This window comes from Cetorhinus maximus, chromosome 21 (genome assembly GCF_964194155.1).
Source record: "Cetorhinus maximus chromosome 21, sCetMax3.hap1.1, whole genome shotgun sequence".
NCBI lineage: Eukaryota > Metazoa > Chordata > Chondrichthyes > Lamniformes > Cetorhinidae > Cetorhinus > Cetorhinus maximus.
The window spans coordinates 34,767,124-34,790,558 of NC_135899.1; the positions used below are offsets into that span (position 1 = coordinate 34,767,124).

The following is a 23,435-nucleotide window of genomic DNA, read 5'->3' on the forward strand; positions in this document are numbered from 1 at the left end:
GAAATGCCCCTTATGCTGTGTGAGAACATCCAGCTGAGAGAGCTGTTTACTCGGTGCTTTGTGCTCAACTGTTTGCCTGGAGCTGTGTGTTGGATATTGTGTGTGTTTATTGGAAGCATTTCCCTTCTGATTTACAGGCTGACTTTTGTTGATGGCTCATTACTGAATATGAGAAGGTGAGGTGTAATTATCTGGGAGGTGCAGAGTGTCTGAGGATTCTTACTGATTTCCTATTGTTGAGTTCTGTGTGTGTGTGTTGGAAGCAGCATTTTATGCTCTAGATTGTAATTTATATAGTTCCCTGAGGGGATGTTGCCCAGTCGGAGCGGCAGGACTGAGGGAGAGCTGCCTCTTCGGAAGTTTCTTTAAAGAATTTACCTGCAGGCCTGAGCCATTCCCAAAAGCCTGGGATTGGATTTGCCCAATGCTGTAGCTGATAGCTGAATTTGGGATGTGCAGTCTGAGTGAGTGCAGTGTATCTAATTTCCCAGGATAAACCAGAACCCTTCAATCAGCTACACTGAAGCAATATTTTCCTGAGCTTCTAGCACTTCCTGTCTAGTCTGTTGCCTTCGAATAATTTTGTAAAACAAGGGGAGAAATTTCAACTCTCCGTTGAATCAACATTACTCCTGAGTGTTTTTAATATTAAACGCACATCCTAAGGGTAAAACTGGTCTTTGCCAGCACGACTCAAGTTCATAGTGAATTGATAGCCCATTTTACACTCCGCCCGACTTTCTTTTCCATTGTCCTCATGGTGCATGGTCAGGTGGGGCATTGGGCAGAGGAAAGAAAGTAGCCACGTTGTCTGCTCTTGGTCACTATCCAGTATCCCTGCTGGAAACAGAGGGTGTGTGACAGTCAAGTGAAGAAAAAGGACTTGCATTTGATCCCCCACCAGGGGAATAGCAGACTGGCACTCACTGTGGAACAGTCTCTAACTGAGGAGTTGGACCCTTCAGCAAAGGAGGAGAGGGAGTTGGAGGAAATCATGTTTCCTTTTCCTGTTTTCGGATTACACCTTACTACGCCAGAGAATACAGAGAGGATAGACACCGCAGATAGATCCTGACCAGCACCCAAGGGACAGCTGCAGAAAGACATCCAGTCCCTTCGCAGAATTGCTCAACACAGAGAAAGTTGGGCAATGAAACCATCATCTGGAAATCAGTCGGGTCAGGGGAGCTTTGACAGATCATTCATCAAGCCTCATGAGACTGTTCAAGTGTCAGTTGTCTAAGGAGGGCTGCACAAACTCGTAAGACCTCCTAAAACACACGGTGTATCTATTGTACCATCAGTAACACAGTGACAGCTACATGGAAATGAAACCATTCAAGTGTGAGATAAGCAACAAATTATTCCCACGCTTATCTTACTTTCATCTACACAAACGAAGGCACACTAGGGAGAAACTATTCACTTATCAGGTCAGTGACAAATCATTCTCACGTTTTTCATAACTCCGTTCATACCAACATGGTCACACAGACGATAAACCATTCACGTGAGGTGTGTGACAAATCATTCTCGCTGTCATCAATCCTTCAAGCACACCAACGTATTCATACAGGGGAGAAGCTATACATCTGTGAGGTGTGTGGTAAAGCCTTCACATAGTCATCGAACCTCTTAGTCATAGGACAATCCACACGGGAGAAACCCTTCAAGTGCGAGGTTTGCGATTAAGCTTTTGCAACATCCACGTGGCTTTTGATGCAGCAGAGGATTCACACAGGGGAGAAACCCTTCAGGTGTGAGGTGTGTAATAAGGGCTTTGCACGATCATTGGAGCTGGTGAGACACCAACATGTTCACACAGGGAAGACGCTGTTCACATGCGAGGTTTGTGAAAAAACCTTCACACAGTTATCGAGCCTTATGCAACATCAGATAATCCACACGGGAGTAACCATTCAAGTGTGAGGTTTACGATAAAGCTTTTGTGCATCTTCACCATCCTGGGAAACCAGAGGATTCATACAGGGGAGAAACTCTTCAGGTGCAATGTTTGTGATAAGATTTTCACACAGTCAACATATCTTCTGGTCCATCAACGCACTCACACAGGAGAAACCCTATCAGTGTGAGTTCTGTAATAAAGCCTTCACACAGAAGTCAGACCTCCTGGAACATCAGTGAACCCACATGAGTATCAAACCCTTCCAGTGTGACGTGTGCTAGGATTATTTCACCTACTCCTCTCTCGCCATACAGCAACGTCTCTACATGGACTTGGAGCTGAGTCACCTGCTTCCATTACACTGAGAGTTGTCTGTGTTGTTTACCCTCCAGTGCTCACACAGGGCAGCTGTCATTCCAAAGCACTGCCTGTCTCAGCAGTGTCTGTCTCAAACCTCTCCCAGCATCATTCCAATCGTTTCAAGAAGGCCAATTTACCCTTTGACCAGATCGCCAAACATCACCAAAAGAAGACATCAATATGCATAGAAGCTCCTGTATAAACTCAGCATCCTTTCAGTGCAGCGTCAGGTACAAGTCACATATTACATATAATTTTGAACTAAGCATGTCATTGTCCCCAAGTGTAAATACCTTGCCGCTTCCTCTAAATAAAACAAACTGAATCTTCTTCTGATCTTTAACAATTAACCCCCCAGGTTTACTGTCAGACTCCACAGGTCACATGACTCCTTTCATTTACTCTACAGTCCCAAACAAAGATGAGAATTTTAAAATTGAGGTTTTGCTTGACCAGGAGCTAATGTAGATCAGTGAGCACGGAGGTGATTGGTGAATGGGCCTTGGTGTCAGCATTCTCAGCAGAGTTTTGGAGGAGCTCAAGATTCACTATGAGCAGAATTCAAACCTTTGGGGAAACTTCATCAGGATTTAAGAGTCCACTTGGTAAGAGAGACTGTGAAAGAATGATGCAGAAATAGTTTCACAATGAAAACCTGAACTGATGGCTGATCAGCTGTGGGAGGCAGTGCTATCCTGTATGTCACTAACTGTCAGACACTAAGTGGCTGCCAGTGTCTGAAGTGTCCTGCCATGGCTCCAGTTATTAGACAATTATCTACATTTACCTGAAATAAGATTAAAACTTGTCCCTGATCTGAAGAAAAAGGAAAAAAATCTGCTCACAATCACCTCACCCTCCCTTAACTACCGGGCTCTCTGATTGAAGACTGTTTTTGTTAAATAGATTACTTACTGTTTACTCCCCCGATTTATTCATTCCCAGCGTTTCTCCTCTGGACTCGTAATGTCAAATTGTGGTCAGTTTATGAGAATTGTGAGTATCCACTGGTGTTTGTATTAGTCTGTTCCTCCCTCAGTTCTCTGTGCTGACTGTATCAGGGAATTCACTGTTACAATGTTTATTAGGAAAAGCTAATTAAACTGTCAAAATATCATTGTAATCGCCATTGATAACCCAGTTACAATTTTTTGTTTCAGACTGACTGCAGTACTAACATGGGAAGCAAGGCATCCGCTTAAAATGCTTTTTTTCTGATTTTCAGGTGATGAATTTTTACCCGTTCACATTTTTTGATAGTGTTTGGGTAAAATGTTGAATACATATTTCACCAGGAAATCTGGTTCAATGTTGGTTACTTCACCAGCTTGCTCACCTACGAAAGTAACCACTGCTGCACATGACCATATAACCCACTCAATCAAAAAAAACTGAACTGGTGTCCCTGCAGCAATGATACAACCTCAAATGTAGAATGTAAATGAAAACTGGGTGCTCTCGAGTGGCTCTAGTGGTGCAATTGGTTCACGTGTGGTACTTATACCCACCTTAATTGCTCTGCAAATCCCAGTTCTTCAGTGAGCATTGACTGAATTACTAGATTCACAAGAAAATGTCCTGAGCAATCAGCCTCGCCACCCTTCCCATATCCAGCCCTGCTTTCCCAGCACTTGTCTGACTCATGCTCACACGTGATTGTGACTGATTTGAAAGGTCAGATTTCCATTGGTGTGAATTGGACAGAACAAACTTCACGGGGCAAGTGTTGAAAGTGAGTTTTAGATCAGGCAATGCGGCAGTAAAGTGACAATGAAATGGAAAGAGGGACATAAAGGAGGGGTAGTGATTGTGGAAGGGAGAAAAACCTGGAAGAGGCAGGTTTGAATTCTGGAGCATCAAGAATAGAAACTGGGTTTGGAAGGAATAAATAGGGCTTTTTCATTGAAAAATATTTCTTCATGTAAAAAAAACTTGATTCCTCGCCAATTTCTTTCCGAAAGTGAGACAGAGAGGAAATATTTAAAATAATTCCTGCCCTGACTCGGATTTGAGCTGAGGTTACTGCAGACACTGCACGGAAATAATGGGTGCGAGGATGATTTATCACACACCTCACATGAATGGCTTCTCCCCAATGTGAATATGTCCGTTTTCCTTGAATGTCGATGACTGTGTGAATGCTTTGTTGCACAACTCATACTTGAATGGTTTGTTCCCTGTGTGAATCATCTGGTGTTTAAGGAGGTTCCAAGATGTCATAAAAGCTTCAATCACAAACCTCACACTTAAAGGGTTTCTCCTGTGTGATTTGTCTGATGGGCCAGGAAGCTTGATAATCTTGAAGGTTTTATCACACACCTTGTGCTTGACTAGTTTCTCCCCTGTGTGAATGTATTGGTGTGCACAGAAGTGTCCGAGTCCCAAACATCTTCAGCTGCTTCACCAATGACCGTTCGTCCAGCATAAATTCAGAAATGCCTTGAAGTTCAATGGCATTACCATCACTGAATCCCCCAGTATCAACATCCTGGGGCTTACCATTGACCAGAAACTGAACCGGACTAGCCATATGGCGACAAAAGTAGGTCAGAGGAAATGAATCCTGTGGTCACTCACCTCCTGACTCCCAAAGCCTGTCCACCATCTACAATGCACAGGTCAGGAGTGTGATGGAATACTCCCCACTTGCCTGGATGAGTGCAGCTCCCACAACACTCAAGAAGCTCAACACCATCCAGGACAAAGCAGCCTACTTGATTGGCACCACATCCACAAACATTCACTCCCTCCAGCACCAACGCACAGTAGCAGCAGTGTGTACCATCTACATGATGCACTGCAAGGAATTCACCGTTGCTCCTTAGGCAGTACCTTCCAAACCCACGACCACTACCATCTAGAAGGACAAGGCAGCAGATAGATGGGAAAACCACCGCCTTGAAGTTCCCTCCAAGTCATTCACCATCCTGACTTGGAAATATGGGGAATGGGAGTGAAGAAGAAGGGATGGAGGGGGATGGGGCGGTGGGGGTGGGGGGGGTGAAGGAGGGGGCGTTGGGGTTTTGAAGGAGGGGGTGAAGAAGGATGGATGGAGTGAAGGAAGGGGGATGGGGGTGAAGAAGGGGAGCACTGGGGGATGAAGTAGGGGGCATGGTGGGGTGGAGGAGGGAGGGATGGGGTGAAGGAGGGGGCGATGGGGGTGAAGGAGAACAGATGGGAGGTGAAGGAGGGATTGAGGGGTGAAGGACGGGGTTGGATGGGTGAAGGAGGAGGGATGGGAAATGGAGAGCGGATGGGGGGGAAGGGGAAATGGAAAGAAAGAGGAGGGATGGGGGGTAGAGGGCATTAAACGGCTGCGATCCTGTTTCCCGCCACCCGGGGCTGGGATTTACAGGTGTAGCACCTCCAATTCCAGCCCCGCCCACGTGGCAGCCGCTCGGCCTCGCGCTTTCTCAGATTCAAACTCCCAAACGCTGGGCGGCAACCGCCGCTGCGCGCTAGAACTACAACTGCCATCAGGCACCGCGGACCAGGTTTGTTTGTGCCCACATTGCTGCAATGTTCCAGTGAAGCTCAAAGCAAACTGGAGGAACAGCACCTCATCTTCCGACTAGGCACTTTACAGCCTTCCGGACTGAATATTGAGTTCAACAACTTTAGATCTTGAACTCCCTCCTTCATCCCCACCCCCTTCCCGTTTCTTCCCCATCCCTTTTGTTTTTTCCAATAATTTATATAGATTTTTCTTTTTCCACCTATTTCCATTATTTTTAAATGTATTCCATCCATGGTTTATTTCACCCCACCCCCACTAGAGCTACCTTGCTTATCCTGCCCTCCACTCTTAATTAGCACATTCTTTTAGATAATATCACCACCTTCAACACCGCTTTGTTCTTTTATCTGTGACATCTTTTGGTTATCTCGTCCTATCACTGCTTGCTTGTCCCAACAACACCACCCCCACCCCCCCTCCCAAACCAGCTTTTTTTTCACCACTTTTCTATTTCTACTTAGTTCTGTTGAAGGGTCATGAGGACTCGAAACATCAACTTTGCTCTTCTCCGCCGATGCTGCCAGACCTGCTGAGTTTTTCCAGGTATTTCTGTTTTTGTTTTGGATTTCCAGCATCTGCAGTCTTTTGTTTTTATCTCTGTGTTTAATTGACTGCCACCTCTCTTCAAGAAATGCCTACCTTGAAGAAGTTTTGTTTTACTCTCCGTCAGGATTTTCAAATCTCTCTTTTGCCTTGTTCACCTTCGTTGCTTTCCATTTCTCTCCTGGTGTTTGACAAGGTGTTTACTATATTTACCATATTTCCTTTCTCAGTGACTGTCTCCGTCTCCGGCTTACCCCACGTGGATTTCAACTGAAATTCCATCCCTCATGTTTCGAACCCACCCAGGATTACAGGTATCTCCGGGACATAAAACGTTTCTCGGACTGCTGTTCCCGTCGCATTCTGAGATCCATATTCAGTGCCATGCGCCGCCATATGAACACACTCGACCTCTCCCTCCAGCAGCACCGCCGCACCCTTTTTCAAAGCTGCGCGTGTCCCCAGTTTCATTTTATTCTTCATCTCATCCGACGCCTCAACAAGAAACTTTTTCTCACAAGTGCTAAGGAACACAAGCTCCAACAACTCATCGACACCAACACCCATCTAGGACCCTCCACCCCTGCCCGTCCCTCTGTCCCCACCCCATCTTCCAATCCCAGCCCCAGCCGTGTATTCACTATACCCCCTGACCTTCCCCTCTCCGACGCTGAATGTTCAGTGCTCAGTAAAGGACTTAGTTTCATACCCTTACGCCCTCATCTCAATGAATTTCGGGCTCGGCACAATGCTGAACTCTTCTTCCGCCGCCTTCGTCTCCGTGCTCACTTATTTGTGCAGGAGTCCTCTCCTCGTTCAACAGATCCTTTTACCCACATCCAATATTCTCCCTCCACCTGGACCCCTCCCTCTGGATTCTTACCTTCTCTTGATCTTTTCATTGAGAACTGTCGGCGTGACATTAGTCGTCTCAATTTCTCTGCTCCTCTCACCCATTCTAACTTGTCTCTCTCTGAACTTACTGCACTCTGTTTTCTCAGGTCCAACCTTAACATTGTCATCAAACCTGCTGACAAGGGTGGTGCTGTTGTTGTTTGGCGCACTGACCTCTACCTCGCGGAGGCTGAGCGTCAACTCGCAGACACTTCCTCCTACCTCTCCCTGCACCATGACCCCACCACTGAACATCAAGTCATTGTTTCCAGGACTGTCACTGACCTCATCTCCTCTGGAGATCTTCCTTCCACAGCTTCCAACCTGATAGTCGCCAACCTCGGACGGCCTGCTTCTACCTCCTACCCAAAATCCACAAACAGGACTGTGCCAGCAGACCGATCGTGTCAGCCTGTTCCTGCCCCATGGAACTCATTTCTCGCTATCTTGACTCCATTCTCTCTCCCCTTGTCCAGTCCCTTCCCACCTACATCCGTGATTCCTCTGACACCTTAAGTCACATCAACAATTTCCAGTTTCCTGGCCCCCACCGCCTCCTCTTCACCATGGACGTCCAATCCCTCTACACCTCTATCCCCCACCGGGATGGTCTGAGGGCTCTCAGCTTCTTCCTCGAACAGAGGCCCGAACAATCCCCATCCACCACTACTCTCCTCCGTCTGGCTGAACTTGTTCTCACACTGAACAATTTCTCCTTTAACTCCTCTCACTTCCTCCAAATAAAAGGTGTGGCTATGGGTACCTGCATGGGCTCCAGCTATGCCTGTCTCTTTATGGGGTATGTGGAACATTCCTTGTTCCAGTCCTACTCCGGCCCCCTCCCACAACTCTTTCTCCAGTACATCGATGATTACTTCGGTGCTGCTTCATGCTCTCGTCGGGACCTGGAAAAATTTATTAATTTTGCTTCCAATCTCCACCCCTCCATCATTTTCACTTGGTCCATCTCTGACACTTCCCTTCCCTTCCTTGACCTCTCTGTCTCAATTTCTGGTGATAGACTGTCCACCAATATCCATTACAAGCCTCCCGACTCCCACAGCTACCTCGGCTACAGCTCCTCACACCCCGTTTCCTGTAAGGACTCCATCCCATTCTCTCAGTTCCTTCACCTCCGTCACATCTGTTCTGATGATGCTACCTTCAAAAACAGTTCCTCTGACATGTCCTCCTTCTTCCTTAACCGAGGTTTTCCACCCACGGTAGTTGACAGGGCCCTCAACCGTGTCCGGCCCATCTCCCGCGCATCCGCCCTCACGCCTTCTCCTCCCTCCCAGAAACATGATAGGATCCCCCTTGTCCTCACCTATCACCCCACCAGCCTCCGCATTCAAAGGATCATCCTCTGCCATTTCCGCCAACTCCAGCATGATGCCACCACCAAACACATCTTCCCTTCACCCCCCACCCCCCAGGCGGCATTCCATAGGGATCGTTCCCTCCGTGACACCCTGGTCCACTCCTCCATCACCCCCTACTCCTCAACCCCCACCTACGACACCTCCCCATGCAAACGCAAAATATGCAACACCTGCCCCTTCACTTCCTCTCTCCTCACCGTCCAAGGGCCAAAACACTCCTTTCAAGTGAAGCAGCATTTCACTTGCATTTCCCCCAACTTAGTCTACTGCATTCGTTGCTCCTACATTGGAGAGACCAAACGCAGACTGGGTGACCTTTGCTTTTCAGAACACCTTCGGTCTGTCCGCAAGCATGACCCAGACCTCCCTGTCGCTTGCCATTTTAACACTCCACCTTGCTCTCCTGCCCACATGTCTGTCCTTGGCTTGCTGCATTGTTCCAGTGAAGCCCAACACAAACTGGAGGAACAGCACCTCATCTTCCGACTAGGCACTTTACAGCCTTCCGGACTGAATATTGAGTTCAACAACTTTAGATCTTGAACTCCCTCCTCCATCCCCACCCCCTTTCCATTTCTTCCCCATCCTTTTTGTTTTTTCCAATAATTTATATAGATTTTTCTTTTCCCACCTATTTCCATTATTTTTAAATGTATTCCACCCCTGGTTTATTTCACCCCACCCCCACTAGAGCTACCTTGCTTGTCCTGCTCTCCACTCTTAATTAGCACATTCTTTTAGATAATATCACCACTTTCAACACCTCTTTGCCCTTTTGTCTGTGACATCTTTTGGTTATCTCGTTCTATCACTGCTTGCTTGTCCCAACAATCCCCCCCACAACTTCTTCCCCCCCACTTAAACCAGCTTATATTTCACCCCTTTCCTATTTCTACTTCGTTCTGTTTAAGGGTCATGAGGATGCGAAACATCAACTTTGCCCTTCTCCACCGATGCTGCCAGACCTGCTGAGTTTTTCCAGGTATTTCTGTTTTAGTTTGTGTGTCTGTCTCTCTCTCACCACCCCCCCTCCCCGATTCCACAGTGCCGCTCCTTATTGCGCCGGATAACATGCCCAACGGTCATATCATTCTGACCGGTTGAGAGGCTGTCCGCACAGCAGCTGCGCAGAACCTGAAGTAGCAGTGAAACAAAAATAGCCCCGCCTCCTTTTTTGTGATAGGTTCAGGGTAATGATTGACATGTTTATTGTTAGTGGCCTTTCCGTGCATTTCTGTCCCTGATTGGCTGTGACAGGCGTCAATCAGAGAGCCAACCCATCTGCCTATTCTCTTCCTTTTCCACAATTGCTTCACTTCCTGGGGGGACTGAAACCTGAGAGATGGTGACTGAAGGAACAGAATTTATAATAATTACATCACATAATATCCACACTAATGTTCAGGTTCGAATATCCAGGGTGATGGAAGATTCTTGTGATGTATGGTCTCTGGATAGTGTCCTGGTGGTGGAGCGAGTGGGTATTGAGTCTAATGGTAGTGGCTCTGATTGGGGGACTGGCTGTGTTCCTGATCCTGTCGGGACTCTTCAGTGTTGTAGATGTTCCCATCCATGTGAATGGTGAATATTCCATCACACTCCTGACTTGAGACTTCTTGACAGTGGGGAGGATTTGAGTGGCCTGGAGGGGAGTTCGCCCAGCACCTCAGGAGGAGGCCGGGTTTGATCATCCGCTCACCATTTTTGGCAAAGATACTTTAACATTGGGTCTTGCACTCTTGTGCTGAGGTGCAACATGGTTGAGAACAGAAGTGTTCTTGGAGCAGCCCTCTGTTAATGGACAGGTTGCCCAGAATTCTTGACAAGATGTGTTTGGACCACAGAACTTTGTTCTAATCTGTTGGTTGTGGGGCTGTTTAACTCTGTTTACTACCTTCTACTGTGGTGTTTAGCCTCCATGAAGCCCTCTGTGGGATATTCACTAGGTTCAAACCTGGACTCTAAAATATAGCCACTGCTGCTCCTGGAACATCTATCTATCTATCTGGGCTGAAAGAATGTGGTGGAATACAATCCTGCTGCGGCTGATGGCTCATTGCACCTCGTGGACACCCAGTTTTGGGATCTGTCCTTAGTCTACTTCCCTAGTGATGATTAACATGGTGAAGTATACATTCATCAGTTGGAGTGGTAGTTTTCCTTGAACTTGTTTGATCTGAAGCCATGAGACTCTATGGAGTCAATATTGAGACTTCCCCACCTGCCAGTGGGATGGGACATACCCAGAGATGGTGACGGAGGAGTCTGGGATGTTTCCAGATTGATACGGTTCAATGAGTATCACTGCTACTTCATCAGATTTATTGGATACCTTTAAGGGGAAACTAGATAAGCACATGAGGGAGAAAGGAACAGAAGGATATGCTGATAAGGTGAGATGAAGAGGGGTGAGAGGCTCGTGTGAAGCATTAACACCAACATGGACCAATTGGGCTGAATGGCCTGTTTCTGCACTGTAATTCTATGTATGTAACTTTCCGTGGCTGGATTTGAACTCACAATCTCTGGATTGTTAATCCAGCACCAGAGCAATTGGGCTGTTTTACCTGGAGACACATTTGATGAAATGTCTTTTGATGTCTTCTTTAGAGATTTTACCTGAAGGCCTCGGCCGTTCCCAAAAGCCTGGGCTTGGATTTGATAGTTTTGCCCAGTGCTGTGACTGATAGCTGAATTTGGGATGTGCAGTCTGAGCAAGTGCAGTGTATCTAATTTCCCAGGATAAACCAGAACCCTACAATCAGCTACATTGAAGCAATATTTTCCTCAGCTTCTAGCACTTCCTGCCTGTTGTATTTTCTTTAAATAGTTCTGGAAAACAAGAGGAGAAATTTCAAAACCATTTTTGAATTTACATTTCTCCTAAGTGTTTTTTTTATATTTGAAAGACATCCTCTAAGGGTAAAATTGGTCTTTGCCAGCACGACTCGAGCTCATAGTGAACTGAGAGCCCGTTTTACACTCCGCCCGACTGTCTTTTCCATTGTCCTCACGGTGCTTGGGAAGACGGGGGACTCGGCAGAGGAAAGAAAGTAGCCACATTGTCTGTTTCTGGTCACTATCCAGTGTCCCTGCTGGAAAGAGAGGGTGGAAATTTATGCTGGCGGGATTTTACGGTCCTGCTGAAGTCAATGGACTTCTGAATGGCTCGCCATGTTTTATGGCTCCGCCCCCGCAAAACGGGGCTGTAAAATTCCACCCAGGGAGTGTGTAATAGTCAAGTAAGGAACATTAAAGGACTTTCAGGGGAATAGCAGACTGGTACTCACTGTGGAACAGTCTCTAACTGAGGAGTCAGTCCCTTCAGCAACAAAGAAGGAGAGGGAGTTGGAAGAAATAACGTTTCCTTTTCCTGTTTTACAGAAGGATTGCACCGTACTACACCAGAGAATACAGAGAGGATAAACACCACAGATAGATCCTGACTATCACCCAAGGAATAACTACACAACTGTGGGAAGACATCCAGTCCCTTCACAGCATTGCTCAACACAGAGAACACAGTGAAACCATCATCTGGAAATCGTTCGGGTCAGGGGAGCTTTGACATATCATCAGATCTGAAACTGGTCAGTGATGTGGAGCCTTCCATTAGAACCAAATTTTCGAAATTTCGGCTGTGGGCGATCACTCAGGGGGAGGCTGTGAAGAAATGTGATTTGGCTCAAAGTGTGGTGAGAGCGTCAATCATTCATCGAGCCTCATGAACCACTGGTTCATTCCTACAGGCAAGAGGCTGTTCAAGTGTGAATTGTGAGAGATGGACTCCACAGACTCATAAAATCTCCTAATGCTTAAGGTGCATATGTTGTATAACTGTTAACACAAAGGCAGTTACATGGAAGAGAAACCATTCAAGTGTGAGTTGTGTGACGGACCTCTCACACAGTCATCGACTCTTGTGAGACACCAATGCATCCACACTGGGGAAAAACCATTCAAGTGTGAGCTGTGTAACAAGGGCTTTGCAAAATCACCGGCCCTGCTGAAGCACTGGCACATTCACACAGGGGAAAAGCCATTCACATGTGAGGTATGCAGCAAATCATTCTCTGACTCGTCGACCCTTCGCAGACACCAACAGATTCACACAGGTGAGAAACCATTCACGTGCGGGGTGTGTGACCAATCATTCATGCGCTCTTCGACCCTCCGCAGACACCAACAGATTCACACTGGGGAGAAACCTTTCACATGCGAGGTGTGTGAAAAATCATTCTCACGGTCTTCGAACCTCCGTGTACACCAGCGCATGCACACAGGGGAGAAACCATTCACTTGTGATGTTTGTGACAAGGCTTTCACCCACTCCTCTCATCTTCTGAGACACCAGAGGATTCACACAGGGGAGAAACCATTCAAGTGTGAGGTTTGTGACCAAGCCTTCATACAGTCATCACAGCTTGTGGAACACCGACGTATCCACACTGGAGAGAAGCCGTATTCGTGTGAGGTGTGTAACGAGGGTTTTGCACGATCATCAGGACTCATGTATCACTGGCGCAGTCACACTGGGGAGAAACCGTACATGTGCAAGGAGTGCGACAAATCATTCCCTCGGTCATCGGCCCTCCGCGCACACCAACGCATTCACACAGGAGAGAAGCCATTCACGTGTGAAGTGTGCAACAAATCATTCCTGAAGTCATGGAACCTCCTGCACCATCAGCAAATCCACACAACGGAGTAACCCTTCAAGTGTGAGACTTGCAATAAAGCTTTTCTGATTTCTTCGACATTCCTGGGACGTCAGATGATTCACATGGGAAAAATTTCTCACGTGTGATATTTGTGACAAGGCTTTCATGCTCTCCTCTGATCTCCTGAAGCACCAGCAGATCCACACTGAAGCAAAACCATTCCAGTGTGAGGTGTGTAACAAGGCTTTCACACAGTCTGTGTATCTCCTGGTCCATCAGCACTCACACAGGGAAGAAACCCTATCGGTGTGAGTTCTGTAATAAAGTCTTCATACAGTTGTTGAACGCCCTGGAACATCAGCAAATGCACAAGGGAGACAATTCTTCCAGTGTGACGTGTGACAGGATTGTTTCACCTACTCCTCCCCCTCTCACCATACACCGACATCTCCACACAGACTTGGAGCCGGGTCACCTACTTCTGTTACGCTGAGAGTTGTCTGTGTTGTTTACCTTCCAGTGCTCACACAGGGGAGCTGTCATTTCAAAGCAGTGTCTGTCCCTCCCACTATCAGTCCATATGTTTCAAGAAGGCCAATTTAACCTTTAACCTGATCGCCATACATCACCAAAAGAAGACATCAATAAGCATAGAAGCTCCTGTTTATGCACAGATGCCATTGTGTCCTCAGCCACAGCAAGTAGCTGATTCAGGAGAATGTGTCAGGATTTTCCCTGCTCTGGACAAGAGGGAAATATCTCAATAGTTTCCACAGCGTGATTTATCTCCCTTCTTGAAGATAGTTACAATTGTCACATTCCTATAGTTGGGTGGAGTTCATTTGCCTCCCAAATCCATAGGATGAGTTCATGGAATCTTGTTGTGAGCAGAAGTCCACCAGCTCTGAAGACCTCAGCTGGAATACCGTCAGGGCCACAGGCTTTGTTGTTTTTCATCAGTTTGATTGTTTGTTGCAGCTCTCCCATCGATGGTGACTCACCCATGGATTCTACCACAGGCACTGGGAGACAGACTGGAGGGTATCAGCTTCCACTGTGGATTCATGGTTGAGGAATTGTTCAAAATGTTCTTTCCAGCGTTAACAGATGGCATTGTCATCCTTAAGAAGAGAAACACCATCCTGTAAACAAAGGGGATTTTGTCCATTTGACCTCGATCTATAGATGACCTTGGTGAGCTCAACAAAAGATTCACATGTCACGATGATCAGCATATTGTTGGATCGCATGGGCTTTCTCTTCTCACCACATGTCCTTTATCTTCCGGATTTGTCTTTGGGTCTCAATCTTGAGCTGTTGAAATGCTGCCTACTTGACTTACGATCTTGGGTTGTTCTGTTAGGCAATGAAGGGTTAATGCGTTTGTTCCAGGAGGCCACATATTTGAGGGTCATGTTTGTCAAACCCTGATGATGATGATGATACTCAAACCTAATGGTCTGGACATAGGAGTTTAGTACAGCTGACTTTATTTTGATCCCGCTGTTCTGGAATTATGTTGGATGTGTGAAGATTTTCCAGATTGGTTGTGAACTGCACCTGGAATTCCTCTCTTCAGTCGGGCTGTTTTAGGGCTGAGACATTGAACTTCTTCCTCTTGTTTTTTGGGCCTTGTGATGTCTTGTTGCTGGGTAGATGTTCAAGTCGATTATCTGTCCAGCAGGTATCAGTCCCCCACATGAATTGAGTGATACAGACATCACTTAGATCATTGACTTCGCTTCAGATCTTCCAGAGGAATCTCTGACATGGTCTTTGCCAGAGAAATCCAAGAAAAATATCGAGACAACACCAGGAAGTCTTCATTACATCATCGTTGTGCGGAGCCTGACTCAGGTGATGCACAGCTCACAGCCCCAGCCAGGCCTAATCCACCGTATTCCTTATGTTTCCACCATCTCTGTTGCTAGTTGCCCAACTCTCTTTTTACTGTCATTGTCTCTAGCTTTCTACCATTTCGAAAGCCTGCTCCACCATTTCATAAGATCATGGCTGATCTGATAGTAACCTCAAATCTGCATCCCGCCTACCCCTGATAACCTATCACCCCCCCCTTGCTTACTAAGAATCTATCCACCTCTGCCTTAAAAATATTCAAAGACTCTGTTTCCACTGCCTTTTCAGGAAGAGAGTTCCAAAGACACATGACCCTACGAGAAAAAAAATTTCACCTCGTCTCCGTTTTAAATGGACGACCCCTTTTATTTTTAGAGTGACCCCTAGTTCTAGATTCTCCCACAAGAGTAAACATCCTGTCCACATCCACCCTGTCAAGTCCCCTCAGGATCTTATACGTTTCAATCAAGTCGCCTCTTACTCTTCTAAACTCCAGCAGATGCAAGCCTAGCCTTTCAAACCTTTCTTCATAAGACTGCCTGCCCATTCCAGGTATTAGTCTGGTAACCCTTCTCTGAACTGCTTCCAATGCATTTATATCCTTCCTTAAATAAGGTGACCAATACACAGTACTCCAGATGTGGTCTCACTAGTGCCCTGTATAACTGAAGCATAACCTCCCTACTTTTGTATTCAATTCCCCTCGCAATAAATGGTAACATTCTATTGGCTTTCCTCATTACTTGCTGTACCTGCATACTAACCTTTTGCGATTTATGCACGAGGATACCCAGATCCCTCTGCAACTCAGCTCTGCAATCTCTCACCATTTAGATAATATGCCAGTCTTTTATTCTTCCTGCCAAAATAGGCAATTTCACATTTCCCACATTATACTCCACTTGCCAGATCTTTGCCCACTCACTTAACCTATCTATATCTTTTTGTTGCTTCTTAACCTATCTATATCTTTTACCTCGGTCGCCTCCGTGCCAAAACTAAACTGACCACCATAGATATGCATGATCTGCAGTTTTCAAATAACTGCAGTGCTGTTGCCCACTCTGCACCAGATTTGCAAACCACATTTACATGGATTTAAAATCCATGCTGCTCTCTGAGCAGCTGAACATTTTCAGGTTGTACTGTTATCCCAAAAAATTAAACTCTCATAACTGCCTGACAACAGATGTTTAGATAAAAGGTCAATAAGTCCATGGTTTCCCCCTTTCACAATTCTTAAATAGTGTAGAGATGTGTGTAATTTTCCAATCTAAAGGAATGGTTCCTGAAGTCAGAGAGCTTAGAAGAATTCTTGTGAGGGCAATAATTTTGATGGAGAATCCAAATGGTGCCATTCTGTGCTGTCATTGAGCAGCAGTAGGTAGGGAATGAGCTGGAATGCGCAGCTGGCTTCACTTATCATTTAGTTTTAGGGGAAAACATTGACGCCTAAGATCAGCCATGATCATATTAAATGGTGGAGCAGACTTGATGGGCTGAATGGTCTTCTGTGCTCCTATTTTACAATCTACCTGACAGAGGCTTTTCACCTCATCAAAGATCAACTGCTCTCTGGTGTCAGTATTAAATACCATCTAGATGGAAAACTCATTTACCTCAGTCACCTCCGTGCCAAAACTAAACTGACCACCAGAGATACACATGAAGTACAATTTACAGATGACTGCAGTGTCATTCTCCATTCTGCAATAGATTGTCATGCCACATTTACACAAAGATTTTAAAGAAACTTCTGTCTTGTCATATCCAGAGCGTTCCCTGATGTGAGTTTGTGTGTGTTACTAAAGTGAGCCAGCTCTCAGGGGTGGGTATGGGATAGGATTGGACCCTGCTTTAGTTGATCTGATTGATAGACAGATTCAGGTGACAGGTGTTTGATTAATACCATGGGGAATGTTTGTACTCTCCTGTCTGGGAGGAATACTATCCTGAGTGTGGTGAGGGAATGGGGGTGAGTCTCGACAGACCTGAGTTCCTTCAGCCCATCATACCTTGATGTAATAACAGTGTGATATATTCACTTTACACCCTTCCAGGATTAATTTCATGTTCTGGGAAAGATGGTGTCATTTTCAAATGCTTTATCTTAGTTCACTATTTCGATTCACTATTTACTGTAAGCTGAATATTGTGTTGTTTTCTGTTTTACAGATCTTCTGTATAAATGTATAACTTACAATAAATTCATTTTTTGAGCTTCACCCAAATTACCTGATTTGTCAGCATGGTGTGTTCCTATTCACTGAAACACCCAGGAGCCTACAGTAAGAGTCCTGTACACAATATATTGGTCAGTGTCACTGTGGGCTGGTATACTTTCTCCATTAATGAGTTTATAATTTCCAGTTCACAGGAAGCAGAACATTTCCCTGAGAAAGAATTAAGCACTTTTTTAAAACTTATTCATTCGTGGGGATGTAGGTGTCACTGGCCAGACCAGCATTTATTGCCCAACCCTAACTGCCCTTGAGAAGGTGGTGCTGAGCTGCCTTCTTGAACTGACTTGCATTTATATATCAACTTTCACAAACTCTGGGCATCCAGCAATGCTTTACAGCCAATAAAGTGCTTTATAAAGTACAGTCACTGTTGTATTGAAGGAAACAGAGCAGGGAGTTTGAGCACAGCAACTCCCACAAATATTAATTATGACCAACTAAGCTGTTTTTGTGATGATTGTGAGATCTATATTGGCCAGGCCATCAGCGATAATTCCCCTGCTGTTCTACAACCTACTGTCATGAGATCTGTTACATTCACCTGAAAGACAGCACCTCTGACAGTGCAGCGCTGTCTCCGTACTGCACTGGAGTGTCAGCCTCAGTGCTCAAGTCTCTGGAGTGAGATTTGAACCCGCAACCTTCTGAATCAGAGACAAGAGTACTAACTAAACCACAACTGACAATAACTTATAATATTTCTATTGTATTAGATTCAGTTTCTAAGGGGTTAAGTCCCAAGGCCGTGTACAAAATGCTTTTCCCCCTGTAAACTGGCAGCCTGAAAGTTTGATTTGATTTAAAGTGGTAACTAGTTAGAGCTGCAGGTGTCAGTGTTATCTTTGTATCTGGGTTCCTGAAGCTTTGAAAGGTGGTAAAGTCCCTGGTGTCAGCTGGAATGGACATTTTAAGGGATTGTCTTCAATCAGTACTGCTGATTAACCATTCTGCTTTCATTCACTCTGAAAGTTCTATTGTTTATACACAGTTCTAACAGTCTGTCAGGAATAAAACTCGAGGAATAACCCACTCTTCCCAAGAAAGCTGAGTGTTAGTTTTAGTGAGGTTTTTGAGCTTGTTTTCAAATCCCTTCATGGCCTCTCGCCTCCCTATCTCTGTAATCTCTTCCACCCCTCAGTCCTGCACTGGAGTGTCAGACATGATTTTTTGTGCTCAAGTCCTGGAGTGGGACTTGAACCCACAACCCTCTGACTCAGAGAACAAGGTTGTGGGTTCAAGTCCAACTCCAGATGGGTTATTCCATGAACATGGATTAAAGTTGTTTCAGGGCCACACGAATAATTCCTCAGGCTCTGGGCTCCCTGTACAAACCCCACCCAACGTTTATTGAAACACAAACATGTTGTAAAATGAGTGAAGAAATTATCCTGTAGATGTTTACACACTGCATTGATCATATATCCAATAAGATCACAATGTACCACCTGTAAATAAAACTGCTTCAATTGGTTACACAAAATTATTTTTAAAATGCCTTAGTTAAACTTGACAAATATGCAACAACCACAAGTGCACGGTTCATGGCCGAGAGTTTACACTAGTTTGTGTTGGTTTTACCTGTGCAATCCGGCAGAAATTGACCAGATCAGGAACTTTAATGTAAGTTACATCAAGCGTAAACAACTTTTGTGATTTTTAATGCTGGTTTATTAAACATCACCCAGGAAGCTGATACCAACCACAGAAATGACCAAGACCCCAGATGGGAACAATGAGTGGCGAGATTCTGCCGATTGTTGGAGGGGAGAGATAGAAGAGACAGAGATGGGGAGAAGAGATCGGAGGATTGAGGAGGGAGAGGTAGGACAGAGGATGAGAAGGAAAGAGATTGGGGAGGTAGGTAGGAAAGGAAAGAAAGATAACGGAGGAACAGAGGAGAGCAAAGTAAATGACTCCCTCCCGCGTCCCCCCAATTCCCGTGTTCCCTTCTCTCTCATGTCCCCCTCTTTCCCCTGTGTCCCTCTCTCTCCTATGCATGTTCCTCTCTCCTGCACATGTACTGCAGCAGCTCAAGAAGGCAGCTCACCACCACCTTCTCAAGAGGAATTAGGGATGGGTAATGTTGGCCTAGCCAGCAACGCCCACATCCCATGAACGAATAAGAAAAAAAAATGTGTTGATCCCACCACTGCATGTCATCGCTGCCTTGGATGCTGTGGGTCTTCCTCTTCTGATCTCCTGTCAAACACATCCGAGGCTACACATCCCACACTGATGTTGTCAGTTTGAAAGCCTCCGAGGATGAAGAATGCTTTCCCCACACTAGAAATCTAGAAACGTTTACCGGGTGAACTGAGACAGCAGCTGCAATAAGTGAGGTTTTATTCAGATGGGACAATGACAAGTTTAAATCCCCACCTGATCTGCTGCTCAAAGTTGCCTCTGTTTCACTGGTCAGTTTCCCAAGCTTCAGGAAACTCATGTTGCTCCAGAAATATTTGGAGCAATTTGAATGTTAAAAAATGTTCCATATGGTGTGTAAAATGGTTCCTGCCCTCAAATCTTTATTTACATACCATTACATCAGGAATCACACAAAGACACAGTGTGAAAAGGGCTTTATCCAAACATTCCCCTGTTCATAAAAAGAAAAAAAATTGCATGCACGATCATTTGCAAGTTACTCCACAATACATAGTCCAGAAAGAAAATTATCACAAATGAACAAAAAGCTGTTTGTTCTTCCTAGTCTGTTCCAATGTCGCCTGTCCCGACTCGCACATTGCACACACAATCTTTACAGTGTTCAGCTCTTATGGTATGTGTGTGAGTTGTTGCTGGCTGTTCATCCGGTGTCTGCTGGTTCCTGAGGTGACGTCTCTCTGGGGAATGCTGTTGCCGTGGCGAGTGTTGTGCTGTGGTAATTGTTGCTGCTGATCCGCTTCATTTGTTGGGGAACAGTTGACCTCTGGGACTGATGGTCATTCAGTTCCTTGCTCAGTTGGTGAAATCAGATCTGCCTCATCAGCTGTCTGCTGTGAAGGAGCAGCTTCTCCGGTTGCACGTAGTCTGCGGTTGTGACGATAGCTCTGGTCGTTCACTTTCACCGTGTATGATCGAGGTGACAACTTCTCCGCACAGGTCCCAAGTTGCCAAGTGAGCTGACTTTTGTTGAGTGTGTTGAATGTTCTCACTCTGATCAGCTCTCCAACTCTCAGCTCTGGCAACGATGTGGCAGCTTTATCAAAGTGAAAATTGTCTTTCTGTCATTTCACTTTGATCTTGTCACTCACTCCCTGTTACTATTTCTGGCCTCTAGTTTTTTAGCTGTTGGAAGAGTAGTCTGGGTGCAGCGTGACATTAGTCACTGGACTGGACAACTTTCCATATCTTCAGTAGGTGTGTTTCTCCACTGTAAGATTGCCTTGTACACATCTGTGCTGGATCTAGTCGATTTTTTGATGATCCCTTTGGCAATTTTCACCGCTGCCTCAGCCTTTCCATTTGACTGGGGATAGTGTGGAGATGATGTAGTGCTGAATTTCCCAAGCATTCATCAAGTGTCTGAATTCTTCACTCATGAATTGAGGACCGTTGTCACTCATCACAGTGTCAGGAATGCCTTGACAACTGAAGTGTGCTTTCAGGTGTTCTATAATCTCACTGGTAGTCGTTGACGTCAGCTGGTCTAACTCCCAGTAGTCTGAATAGTAGCCAACTGTGACGAGATAATCCGTTCCAGTGAGAGTGAAGAGGTCTACTCCAAGCTTCATCCATGGTCTGTCAGGGACGTCATGAGTCATGAGCAGCTCTTTAACTTGTTTAGCTTGATGTTCATTACAAACACTGCACTGGCTGATGTGGTCCTTAACCTCATTGCTCAGTGGAGCACTTCTCTTCCCTCCCTCAAACTAGACTCAATTCCTTGATGGTTTGTGTGGATGCGTTTCAGCATCTCTTTAGGGATAATGACCCTAGTCCCTTTGTACAAGATGTCATCTTGGGCGATCACTTCATCTCTGTCTGCCCAATTCTCTCTTACAGCAACAGGTGTGTCCTTGATGGTTTCAGGCCATCCTTTCATCACAACTTCCTGTAACATTTGAAGAGTTGTATCTCATTATGTAGTTTTCTTGATCTGAGCAAGACGCTTGTCTGTCAGATTCAATGTCTCTGCTGGGTTGATGACTTCCAGAGCATGTTGTGCTGTTGCTTCTTATTGAATCTGGAAGATTTCACATTCTGTACCAGCATCATCAACTTCCTTCAAAGAGAGTGCAGCTCTCGACAGCATGTTGGTGATGTACATCCGCTTCCCTTGCTCATACTTCACTTCCAAATGATATCTCTGCAAACGAAGTAACAACCTTTGCAAATGCTTTGGAGCAGATAGAAGCAGTTTGAGAAAGATGCTTTGAAATGTCCTGTGGTCAGACTGCACCATCACTTTCTCTCTCCTAAACAGGTACTGATTAAAATGCTAACAAGCAAAGACAATAGCCAGGCTCACTTTCTCAATTTGTGTATCGTGCTGTTTAGTTTGTGTTAACATTCTGGGTACAGAGCTTTTTCCTGGTTATCCTTGCTGTATAAGGGTTGTTCCAAGTCCTGTTTCACTGGCATCTCACTGCAGGGTGACTTCATCATTGACATCATAGTACCTCAGCACTGGCATTGTCGTCACTCGTTGTTTAATGTGAGTGAAAGCTGCTTCTTGTTCTGTGCCCCAATACCACTGAACATCCTTTCCAGTGAGATTGCATCGAGACTCACACTAACAACAAATTGGCTAAAACTTGACTAGGTAGTTCCGCTTGAGTTCACTGATGTTCCAGGGGGTCCAACAACTGTGTGAAAGCTTTATTACAGAACTCACAGTGGTAGGGTTTCTCCTGTGTGAGTGCATTGATGGACCAGGAGATACGCTGACTGTGTGAAAGCCTTGTCACACACCTCACACCCGAATGATTTCTCACCAGCGTGGATCCACTGATGCTTAAGGTGATTGGAGGAGTGGGTGAAAGTCTTGTGACAAATATTGCACCTGAAGAGTTTCTCCTGTCTGGGACATCATGAGTCATGAGCAGCTCTTTACCTTGCTTAGCTTGATGTTCATTACAAACACTGCGCTGGCTGATGTGGTCCTTAATCTCATTGCTCATGTTTGGCCAGTACAGCACTTCTCTTCCCTCCCTCAGACTAGACTCGATTCCTTGATGGATTGTGTGGATGTGCTTCAGCATCTCTTTTCTCATCTCTTTAGGGATAATGACCCGAGTCCCTTTGTACAAGATGCCATCTTGGACGATCACTTCATCTCTGTCTGCCCAATTCTCTCTTACAGCAACAGGTGTGTCCTTGATGGTTTCAGGCCATCCTTTCATCACAACTTTCTGTAACATTTGAAGAGTTGTATCTCATTGTGTAGCTTTCTTGATCTGAGCAAGTCACTTGTCTGTCAGATTCAATGTCTCTGCTGGGTTGATGACTTCCAGAGCATGCTGTGCTGTTGCTTCTTGTTGAATCTGGAAGATTTCACACTCTGTACCAGCATCATCATCGTTCCTCAAAGAGAGTGCAGCTCTCGACAGCATGTCGGTGATGTACATCTGCTTCCCTTGCTTGTACTTCATTTACAAACTACAGCTCTGCAAATGAAGTAACATCTTTTGCAATCGCTTTGGAGCAGTTAGAAGCGATTTGAGAAAGATGCTTTGAAGATGCACCATCACTTTCTCTCTCCCAAACACGTACTGGTTGAAATGCACAAGCAAAGACAATAGCCAGGCTCTCTTTCTCAATCTGTGTATAGCGTCGTTCAGTTTGTGTTAACGTTCTGGATACTAACACCACTGGTTGTCCTTGCTGCATGAGGGTTGCTCCAAGTCCTGTTTCACTGGCATCTCACTGCAGGGTGACTTCCTCATTGACATCATCGTACCTCAGCACTGGTGTTGTTGTCACTAGTTGTTTGATGCGAGTGAAAGCTGCTGCTTGTTCTGTGTCCTAATAGCACTGAAACATCCATTGCAGTGAGCGCTTGCATAGAGACTCACATTGATAACAAATTGGCTAAAACTTGGCTAAGTAGTTCCCTTTGAGCTCACTGAT

At 45.5% G+C, this 23,435-nt stretch overlaps 3 protein-coding genes across 3 annotated transcripts in view; all 3 read left to right on the top strand.

The window, feature by feature from the left end:
- The window catches only part of LOC144695207 (uncharacterized), a 469,933-nt gene that overhangs the window by 51,580 nt on the left and 394,918 nt on the right, over nt 1-23,435 (top strand). The gene's annotated exons all lie outside the window — the stretch shown is intronic.
- LOC144695266 (uncharacterized) overlaps nt 1-23,435 on the top strand; it is a 290,534-nt gene that overhangs the window by 12,552 nt on the left and 254,547 nt on the right. The window lies entirely within an intron of this gene.
- Nucleotides 12,132-17,345, top strand: LOC144695842 (uncharacterized). The gene has a single exon (XM_078566870.1). It carries the CDS (start codon nt 12,462-12,464, stop codon nt 13,311-13,313), a length of 852 nt encoding a protein of 283 aa, XP_078422996.1. The 5' UTR covers nt 12,132-12,461; the 3' UTR covers nt 13,314-17,345.

Excerpts from the sequence above, each read along its gene's own strand:
- LOC144695842 (XM_078566870.1), top strand. The coding sequence starts at position 12,462 with ATGGAAGAGAAACCATTCAAGTGTGAGTTGTGTGACGGACCTCTCACA.